Here is a 10,811-nt window from a genome sequence, read left to right on the forward strand (position 1 = left end):
TGTCTTTCTCTTTATTTATTCCTCCCCTTTCTAGCTTGTACTTATTTGAACAATGCCTGAAACTTGGTATTGAGAGCACTTCCTGTGACTGTTTGCCTCTATAAGATGAATCGCTTTATGTATTCCCCAATTGTAAGTCGCTTTGGATAAAAGCGTCTGCAAAATGACTAAATGTAAATGTACATCCTAAATTTAAACAAAAACAAAAAAACTTTGTCTTTCTCTTTATTTATTCCTCCCCTTTCTAGCTTGTACTTATTTGAACAATGCCTGAAACTTGGTATTACAAGCACTTCATGTGTCTGTTTGCCTCTTTAAGAAGAATCGCTTGATGTATCCCCCAATTGTAAGTCGCTTTGGATAAAAGAGTTTGCAAAATTACTAAATGTAAATGTTTCAGTGATTTGCCATTTTCTACCATTTGATGTCTAGGAATAAAAACTGAAAGAAAATAAATAAATGAAGCAAAATGAGCACACAGAGTTTTGTAGGTATTTCCCAGTATTTATTGATATGTCAAACTCATTTAAAGACAAACATATTGCCCAAACTACTGCACTGCATCAACTGTCACCAAGCTCGTTTTTGCCACTATGAAGAATAAAAGAGCAGTTAATTATAAAGATGTATCCAGATAGAGGCAATTTATCATAGCTACCTGAAGCAGCTCTAGGAAAACAATAATAAATGGAAACAAATTGGAACGTGTAAAAGGAAAGGAATTAGTTTTCAGTAAATGTGAAGCTGCCAAACAATATTTTTACACAGCACAGGCAAAGTTAAGGAAATAAGTTTTTTGTTAAAGCTGGTGGCTCTAGCACAAACAGAGATATATTATTCAAATGGAGATGGTTTGGAATAAGGTCTAATCTTCCTAACGGCGGACCAATCTCATTATTTATTTCAGAAAGTCACGAAGTTCAAATTCAAATTATTTGCTTTTATGTATTCTTAGGTTTATATCTGAACACTAAATGACAATGAGTGTAAAAATATAGACACTATAAACTAAAAAATGTTTACAGCTGTGTATGTAAACCAATCAGAACTGTATATTCCACATCTCATTATACTCCAGGCCACATTATAATACGAATGACCTGTCAGCTGTAAAGTAATAATAAACCATAATGCATTAATTCTTCTGACCCGTGGAAGAGCATCTACCCAGAACCCTCCAAATGTTCAACAAGTGCACGCTCACGTTCTAGAAGACTTTGGTAAAGTTTATCTTTCAGTTTAGGTGTTGTCAGAAAGTCCAGAAGCGTTCTCATTTGTGCATCTGTTGCTCCTTTATGCTTTAAGATGATTCGGTATTTTTCATCTCCAATCTGAGATTTCATGTCGTCTGCAATGGGCTCCACCAGTGAGACCCTTCTGATCAACTCTGTCCTGTGCTTCTCCACAAACTCAGCGCCTGGATGAACAAAATGTTGCCTCGTCTTCATGAAAAGCCACTGAACAGTACTGTATGAAGAATCTGCACAGAAACAGCCTGATCTATTTTCATAAATTATGTCTACCTTCACCCTTTTTGCATCTTCCCTTTTTCTGTGCTGTGTCAGTCTCTGCAGACTGAAGACCTGGGTAAAGAAAACAAAACAAACATGAATTAAAATGATTACGTCCGCTAGGCGTAAGATGCAATAAGAATAATAAAGACTCTCATCAAGCCGTCAGACCAAAAAAAAGAAACCAGGAACTTTAATAAACGCTAACAGGAGTCTTTGGTCTGACGGCTGACGAAGCGTCGGGAACATCAGCTCACTTCTGGATCGCTGAAGAGACGTTATAAGAGGACCACCAGCTGAGTGTTCAATAGCTGTTATCAGCTGGCGCCACCATTGCAAAATCAGCACCGATCTATTAACTCAAAAGACACACAAAGAGAATAGGAAGAACATACATATAACAAAAACAAACTTCATAACGTACCACAATTATTGTCCAGGTTTTTGGTATTACATAAAAAAGTGTAGGCTGCACATTCACAAACTGCATAGAGAAATGTAGCCTACATGCATGCATATATTACTCAGAAATACAGCAGCTTTGGCCGAATTATTGGAAAGCATTCAATGTATCCTTCGTGAGGAAAGCAATCCCAGAATGCTAAACGATTTTAGACCAAATGAGAGTGCAATGTTTTAAACAAGATGGAAGACGCTGCTTAACTTAAATAGCATATAGTGGCTAAATACACAAATTATAATAATAATAATATATTAAACTTTGCAGAACATTACACAACATTTACCGGTCACTGAACTGAACTGTCATCATCACTTACTTGTTTTTAGCCTCCAGTCAGCTGAAATGAGGCCAAAAACATACATACATACATTATTTAACGGTATTAAATATTATTGTAACTGCAGAACAACAGGAAAACACTTGCTTGAATTTATAGCATGTATGCATGTTTGTAGCATGCAGATTTGTGTGATTCGTACTGCCACTTACATGCTGAACTGTTTGTGTTGAATTCATCTGAAAGAACAGAGTCAACAAATTAAAACATAAAAGATTAAACAGACGATCTGCAGAGAATTTTGCAAGTCCTTGTGGGTTGTTTACCTGGTTCTATATTAACATCCCATATTTTTTGGCCCTCTTTTGTCTCTATAGAGAGTTCGAGACATTCCTTTGCATCTTGAATGTGTAAATCAAAGAAGTTGGTCTTGCCGGGAGTCAATTTTAAACTCTGGCAAGAAGTGAATTGAAATATTTTAGAAAGAGACAGCATGTAAGTCTGGATTATTTTCTAGCACCAAAAAAAAAAAACATTTTGCAAGTACCTGAGGTTTGATTTTGGAGTCACAAGATGTCTTCAGGGTGTAACTGTAATCCATTGTTAGGCCTTCATCTGGTGTTGGTTTTACAATCTCCGTATTATTTTTCTCCTTCTCCTCCACATACTAACAGTGTTAGACACAATTATCTGTCACTTAAACATGTACTTACAGAAGTAGTGTTATACTTGCTTTCTACAAAAGCAAAACGATAAATCTACTCATACTGTCCATACTAAAGCAATAAGCCCCGTGAAGCCGTGGTTTACAGTGAATTTATAACAGCTAAGGGACGTTGTTAGGTTACGACGCGAAGCGGAGTTAGCTGTTATAAATTCACTGTAAACCACGGCTTCACAGGGCTTATTGCTTTTATAAAACGGTTATTGCGTAGTAAGTTTTCACAAAATAAAACAGAGCAAATAAAGTGTAATGATATTAATAAAAACAGTATTCTTCCACCAAACAATGTAGTTCCTCAGAAACAGTTGTGGTTGCAACAAAGTGGTTGTCGAACAACACACAGAAGTAAACAAAGGTTTATGTTACTTTGTAGAGTAATTTACAACAGCTTCAAACGCGGCTCAGCCAATCAGAATCAAGCACCGGAACTCTCCGTTTTATAAAATGTCTTATATTCCAAGTCCTCTGAAGCCATGCAACATCTTTCAAATCTCAAATACTGAAACCTGTTGAGTGGTATATATAACTTACAGAGATTCATACATGTATCATAAACATACCAGATTGATTGATTGATTGAACAGATTCAATCAATCAATGCATAGCTTCAAAAGACTTTAGACTATATCATTTTGCATGTATTGTTTTATTTTGTTGTGTAGATAATGGCAACATTTTCATTATCCCTTTAGAACAGTTTGGTTATATTCACTTTCGAATAAAATCATCCAATAAATGGCTGATTATGTTCTACAACTGTAAGTAAATAAATGTCAAAATACACGGTCATATGGTGCATAAAGCTTATCATTAGATTTTACCTTCTTAAGTTTTTGATCCTTTACAATAAGGTACACATGAAGGTTGAGGGGAGCCTTTCTGTTGCGATAAATCAAAGTCTCACAGTGATATTTCAGGGGGGGGTGACCCTGATTTGCAACAACTCCAAATAATGCGACGGTGGGATTGAGAAGCTTAGCATGGAGTCCGCTTAATTCACATCTTTCCAATGAAACAGTACCATCCTTCACATAAAGAACTTTCACTGTATCATCTGAGGAATATGTAGGATCTGTGAACAGTAATGCAGTTTAAGTTAGTCTTCAAGAATGAGAGCTCATTGGTCTGGCTTAAATCGTTTACACAATTGGAGAGAACATGTTGAAATGATTGGATCTGGAGTGAGATGTGCCTTACCGACACAGACGAAGTGAGGTAACTGAATTTCCTCCAGTGTGCCAGAGGTTGCAGTGATGTCTATCAAAGGTCCACATGGTGTGTATTTCTTCATAATATCTTTACTGAGAGATTTCCAGTCAGCAAACTGATACTCCAAACTGACATCACCGACAGACCGCCAGCGGAGGTTAGTCTCTGAACATTCATGCATCCCTTCAGAGGAGCTGACACTGAAAACCCAATATAACACTGATAAAGGTGCTCTCAGAAGATGTAATATTATATATGTAATGTTACAAGTATGTATGATTTTATAAAGATTTCTCTGTGTACCTGTACTTGATATTTGCATCTGTCGTGTCCTCTGAAGGTCTTTTAACTTCCCATTCAGAATCATCCTGAGAGGGAGAAAAGTAATCATTAATCGAATAAAGAAATTAAAAGTCACTGAATTACAGATAAAAGCTTAGTTTGAATAGAATCAACAGAAATCAACAAATATTCGGATACTTCATAAGGATTTGCACAGTGGCGTAGCAAGTCAGCCCAGGGCCCATATGCAAAACAAATTGTATGGGCTCCCCCAAACGTTATGGGCTCCAACTCGGTTCAATTAAATTATCGTAGATTTTTTTTAAGTAAGTGCGTTACTATTCACAAGCTGTTTTATTTAGGTATAAATGCTTGGAAATCATATTTAACGCTTTGAAGTCCATTCATTATTTGTAACACCCAAGCAGAGGTTGTGTTAGACATTTTGACGGACAGGGTCGTAAAAATTCCGTCATAATCTATTATTACCCATCATTTTAATGTTCATATTTTAATTATAATAACACATTTAATTGCTTTTATTTTTGTTCACAATTTCAATTTTAATCATGAACCTGCAGGACGATATAGGCTTATGCATTTACGGATGAACAGAGACTGTGAGTCCCTCTTCATGTTCAACACCACACCGGTGTGGCAGCGGAGGACACTAAAAACAACAAAACATGCTAGGACTGGGTAAAATAATAATAATAATCGATTTCTCGATTTTAATATTCTCATTTTTATGAATCAACATCGATTCTTAAATCCCAATTGATCTTTTGGTCTATATGACTATAGACACAAGCTGTTTTATTGATGATTTCTGAAACTCTAATACATTTCATGAGACGTTTGTTTTTATTAAATTTTTCTGTTTTTTTTTTTTTTTTTCAAAATGCATTCAAATATGTATTCGTGTTTATTTTGTTCTGCAAATATTAAAGAGGAAAATATGATTGATTCACATGCCGCTCGAACTGAGGTGAATATAGTTATCTCACTACAAATTAAAGAGTAAAAACATTTATTTTTTGTATTTTATCCCCCTGCTTACCGAGCAAACAGGTCTGTGGATGATGCAGTCAACGTGGGACTGCACTTCATCCTGCAGCATCTGGATGAATCAGGGACTTGTTCTGGAATCCTGTCAGGATCCCATTTTAGCTCCGCTTTCAACCCCATCATCCCAACTCTCATCCAGACCAAACTAACCCAGCTCTCTGTTCCTACCTCTATCTGTCAATGGATCACCAGCTTTCTGACAGATAAGCAACAGCTAGTGAGAATGGGTAAATCCACATCCAACAGCCGTACCATCAGCACTGGAGCTCCTCAGGGTTGTGTTCTCTCCCCACTGCTCTTCTCCCTGTACACCAACGACTGCACCTCTACTGACCCCTCTGTCAAGCTCCTGAAGTTTGCAGACGACACCACACTCATCGGCCTCATTCCGGACAGTGACGAGTCTACTTATAGAAGTGAAGTTGAGCAGCTGACTGTCTGGTGCAGTCTTAACAACCTGGAGCTCAACACGCTCAAAACTGTGGAAATGATCGTGGATTTCAGGAGAAACCCCCCTGCACTCTCCCCACTCACCATCATAGACAGCACTGTGGCTGCAGTGGAGTCATTCAGATTCCTGGGCACCACTATCTCTCAGGACCTGAAGTGGGTCACTCACATCGACTCCATTGTTAAAAAGGCCCAACAAATGTTCTCTTCTCCCTGTACACCAACGACTGCACCTCTAAAGACCCCTCTGTCAAGCTCCTGAAGTTCGCAGACGACACCACACTCATCGGCCTTATTCAGGACGGTGATGAGTCTGCTTACAGACAGGAGGTCGAGCAGCTGGCTGTCTGGTGCAGTCTCAACAACTTGGAGCTCAACACGCTCAAAACTGTGGAGATGACCGTGGATTTCAGGAGAAACCTCCCTGCACTCCCCCCACTCACCATCATGGACAACACTGTAATAAGAGTGGAGTCATTCAGATTCCTGGGCACCACCATCTTTCAGGACCTGAAGTGGGACACTCACATAGACTCCATTGTCAAGAAGACCCAGCAGAGGCTGTACATCCTTCGCCAGCTGAGAAAGTTCAACCTGCCACAGGAGCTGCTGATACAGTTCTACCCGGCCATCATTGAATCCGTCCTCTGTACTTCAGTAACTGTCTAGTTCAGCTCAGCTACCAAAACTGACCTCCAGAGGATAGTCCGGACTGCTGAGCGAATCACTGGTACAACCCTCCCCACTCACCAAGAACTGCACTTATCCAGAGTGAGCAAAAGGGCTAGCAAAATCACTCTGGACCCCTCAAACCCAGCACACTTGCTCTTTGAACTGTTGCCATCTGGTCGGTACTACAGAGCACTGAGCACCAAAACAGCCAGACATAGGAACAGTTTCTTCCCTCTCCCCACTGTGCAATAAAATGTGCAATACCCAACTATCTATACTTATATTCATTATACATATTTTATTGATTTAACATGTCATACATCTATCCAAATTCCCTTGTATAATTTGTATATAGCACATCTCTACATACGGCATGTTGTCTATTGTGTATTGTTTTTCACATATTTATTTTTAATCATCTGTCTATTTTTTGTTATATATGTCTTGTCACTTGTCATCCTGTCTGTGGAAGCTTCTGTCACCAAGACAAATTCCTTACACAGTGTAAGCACACTTGGCAATAAAGCTCGATTATTGAGTGTTGCACAACTCAGAACTGAAATTCAATGACGTCAAGGCTGTAATGTGATTGGTTATCAAGGCACACGTGATCCAAGCTGACCGTTACGCTTTCTCCAATAGTAGGTAATACAGACCCTCTCATCTCCCAATAATAAGAAAATCTCTGGCTCTGGAGAAGCTGCAACCAACTGAGTCGCCCGTCTGCTCTCGGAGCGCTATCGCAGTACTTTGATGCCACATGTGACAGTGATGTGACTTCGGCACCATCCCTCAAGTCGGAGAAAATGTCTAACAGGCATGCAATGCTTCAAGTCAGACTTCAATCGATCTGCGCAGCACCGCGTTAAGTCAAACACACCTATTGCGTTGAGCCACCACTCGATGGCTATAATCAAGGTTTAACAAAAATCCAGACCAAAACTTCAGTTCGAGCTCTAACTGCTTGAGACTGCTTCAGTATCTGATTCAAACAAAGTGAACCTCAGTGTCGTTTCCTTTACATTATTAAGTTCCCCTCAATATCGTAATTTATATATGAAGCTCAAATGACATTTGGCTACGAAATAACAGTCTAAGTACGGAGTCAGATTTAAAATAGACAGAACACATATTTAATTTAATAATTTAATAATTTATATTTAATTTATTGTATTGCCAGTAAGCGGACACAAATGAATGACTTTGAAAAAGACCATTATTTACAATAATTTAAAACGAAGAACCAGTTGTGAAACCAGCGGCTGTAATGGAACGCAGCACTTTGGAAGGTGCTATTCGTTTTTATGACCACTAGATGGCCACAACATAAACAGTGTTTTTGAGCAATTAACCTTTTTCCAATACAACTGTGTTGAAAGATTTGCTGGTTCAGAACGCTTAACTTCACCGTCACTACATGAATCATTTGCATTTGAAAGATACATACCAGTTTCTCATCAGTCTTCTTTCCCCGGTTGACGGTGGCAAAGCAATTGTAAATGTGATCATGTTCCTCACGGAGCTTCATCACACTCTCTCGCAGCTGTTTCATACTTTTCCATTGAGGAGAAAAACACGAGTCATCCACAAAACCATATTCACAGCATATAATTCTGCTTGCATGGCATAAAGCATGAGATGCAATTGGATATTTCAGTTTAAAGGATATATACTGTAGACAGAGTTACGAGGTTTGTACTCACTCCTTCTCAATCATTTCAGATTGAGGGTGCTGCAAACGAAAGGCTTCGGCTGCATTTTGATCCAGAGTATTCAGCAGCTCCAGTGAGTTCAGGATTGTCCTGTCGATGTCCTCCTGGTACAGGGGCTGCTTCCCTTCATTCATCCTTTTGATATCCTACAAACATCAAAGAGCAACACAATTAAGCATAGTTACGTAACAACTCTTAAATGAATAGTTCACCCCTTTGTCATTCCAAACCTGTATGGCTTTCTGTGTAACACACACAAAACAAAAAAGATAAGTTGTCTGATCGTGTGGTCATTTTGTGTGTATAGATAAGGTCAAAGGGGTCCAACTTTCAAAGCAGAGCTAAAACAGTCTAAGGATTCTTCAAAATATCATATTGTGTGTTACACAGAAGCAAGGTAAGACATGGAATGACATGAGGTTGAGTAAATGATGACAACTTTCATTTATTGGTAAACTATACCTTTAATGTTTCTTTCCACTCGCATACACTACACTCTAAAAAATGCTGGGTTGTTTCAACCCAACTTTGGGTCAAATATGGACTAACCCAACTTTTGGGTTACAAATTTAATGTAAAAATTTAACCTAACAGTTGGGTTAGTCATATTTGACCCAAAGTTGGGTTGAAACAACCCAGCATTTTTTAGAGTGTAGTTTTATTAACTAAAAACTATTTATTTATTTCTTTTATATTTGGTAAAATTTAGCAGAAAATAGAAATGTTGCTTTGCCAACTAACTGCAATAAAATAAAACTAAAACTGAAATATGACAAAATGGCAAATGCACATAACAAAACGATCAATTAAAATAAAAACTGAAAGTGTAAAAATAAAGGCTAATTCAAAATGCAATAATGTTATATAAATAGTACTGAAATGACACTGGCATACACTTTCTGCAATTGTACCGCAAATAGCCCTAAACTGGCATCATTCAAGGGGCTTCAACATGCTTAATGGTGGGAGCAGCATGTGTGATAAACTCTCTGGCTTTGATTTGTAATCCATGGAAACGGTTGTTCTGTACTTACCTTTTTGAGATTCTGTTGTGTCTCGCTGATGTTCCTCTCCACTTTGTCTGCATTCATCTGCAACTTATCATTCAAGGCCACTAAATAACTGACAGGTGGTCTGAGATAAAATAACAAAAAGTACGTTTTTGTGAGAGCAGTTATAGTTTCATCGAGCCAAATATACAAGTTTCGGTCTGCATTTTTCCAAAGTACTGCTGCAAATGTAGCAGGTTAGTTATGTTAAATATCTGCACCTTGGACAGAACACAACACTTTAATTATCTGACATGCTGAGATGCTCAGAAAATAAACACTTGAAACACTTTCTTTCCAAATGATCTGGCACAGACTTCAGATCTGTTATAGGAAACTAAAAAAAAATATCCCCTTATCTGAAACACACTGATGCCGAGCATAGTAGTGCATTCAGCAAATTCTAGAGAAGTGTTGTTTGGCGGTGCGTAGACATGACTAAACTTCATCAGAAACCAATTACACACCGGTTTGACAGGTTTCACTAATGAGCCACTATTCATTCATTCATTCATTTATTTATTTAACCAGGTTAAAAACTAATTGAGCTTAAAATCTCTTCTGACCTGGCCAAGAAAGCAGCAATAAATAACATAGTATATACAAGTTTATTATAGTCATACATATGCCATCAGATCTAAATGCATCTGCATATGAAACCCATCAACATGAGTGCTAAAACACAGCTGGACTGTTAAAGCATGAGATTATGTAACCAATGCTGTTGTAATGTATTTAATCACAAACAACTATTAAAGCAGCAGCAGCAATAATACTGATAAAACAAAATAAAATAAGCAATGCTGCATATGAATATATTGAGGGGTGAGAACCAGAAAGGCTCAAGTAACATATCAATCAAATGAAAGCTCTTGATGAGCTCTTTCTGCTGCCAAAAGGACACAAGTGAATTCTTAATAATTGTGGAGCTATTCATTAGAAACCAAAACACTTAACACTGAAAATACTAAGCCAGCTGCTGCCAAAAGGAGAGCGGAGCTTTTTTTCCTTGGAAATTCCATTAATTAAATTTTAATAATAAAAAATAATGTTAATTTCTTAGTACCCCCGTAGAAGACCCCCTCCTCTCCAAATCAATACCCAAACTTGTATATTCACTAAAACCTTTGTACCTAACACCTTTTGTTTTTTATTTTGTAAACAAAACAAATTCAGGATAGATTTAAACATCACATGTTCTTTTTTGCAAACATACTTTGCAAAAATGTCACTGCAGATATTCTATACAACTTAAAATGATGTAAAACTCAATTATACAGTAATTTTAACATATATGTATATATAAGCACAAGTCAATCTGCCATACCAAACAATACCACAGGGAGATGCCAAAGGACTGCATATAAACTAGCCTACTTTACGGGCCTAATATA

At 37.7% G+C, this 10,811-nt stretch overlaps 1 protein-coding gene across 1 annotated transcript in view; it reads right to left on the minus strand.

Moving 5' to 3' along the window:
- Nucleotides 1-494: 494 nt before the first annotated feature.
- Nucleotides 495-10,811, minus strand: part of LOC107702715 (NACHT, LRR and PYD domains-containing protein 1b allele 5) — a 20,825-nt gene continuing 10,508 nt past the window's right edge. Inside the window, exons 2-14 of the mRNA XM_016505112.1 lie at nucleotides 9,403-9,502; nucleotides 8,360-8,514; nucleotides 8,104-8,209; nucleotides 4,488-4,552; nucleotides 4,173-4,384; nucleotides 3,797-4,047; nucleotides 2,799-2,918; nucleotides 2,578-2,704; nucleotides 2,464-2,490; nucleotides 2,291-2,311; nucleotides 1,769-1,870; nucleotides 1,524-1,583; nucleotides 495-1,417 (exon numbers count right to left, since the gene is read on the minus strand). Coding sequence (XP_016360598.1) covers nucleotides 1,164-1,417; nucleotides 1,524-1,583; nucleotides 1,769-1,870; nucleotides 2,291-2,311; nucleotides 2,464-2,490; nucleotides 2,578-2,704; nucleotides 2,799-2,918; nucleotides 3,797-4,047; nucleotides 4,173-4,384; nucleotides 4,488-4,552; nucleotides 8,104-8,209; nucleotides 8,360-8,514; nucleotides 9,403-9,502 — 1,600 coding nt within the window. The 3' untranslated portion in view covers nucleotides 495-1,163. The remainder of the gene's footprint in view (nucleotides 1,418-1,523; nucleotides 1,584-1,768; nucleotides 1,871-2,290; nucleotides 2,312-2,463; nucleotides 2,491-2,577; nucleotides 2,705-2,798; nucleotides 2,919-3,796; nucleotides 4,048-4,172; nucleotides 4,385-4,487; nucleotides 4,553-8,103; nucleotides 8,210-8,359; nucleotides 8,515-9,402; nucleotides 9,503-10,811) is intronic.

The sequence above is a fragment of the Sinocyclocheilus anshuiensis genome, unplaced genomic scaffold (genome assembly GCF_001515605.1).
Source record: "Sinocyclocheilus anshuiensis isolate Anshui unplaced genomic scaffold, SAMN03320099.WGS_v1.1 scaffold1810, whole genome shotgun sequence".
NCBI classification, from domain to species: Eukaryota; Metazoa; Chordata; class Actinopteri; order Cypriniformes; family Cyprinidae; genus Sinocyclocheilus; species Sinocyclocheilus anshuiensis.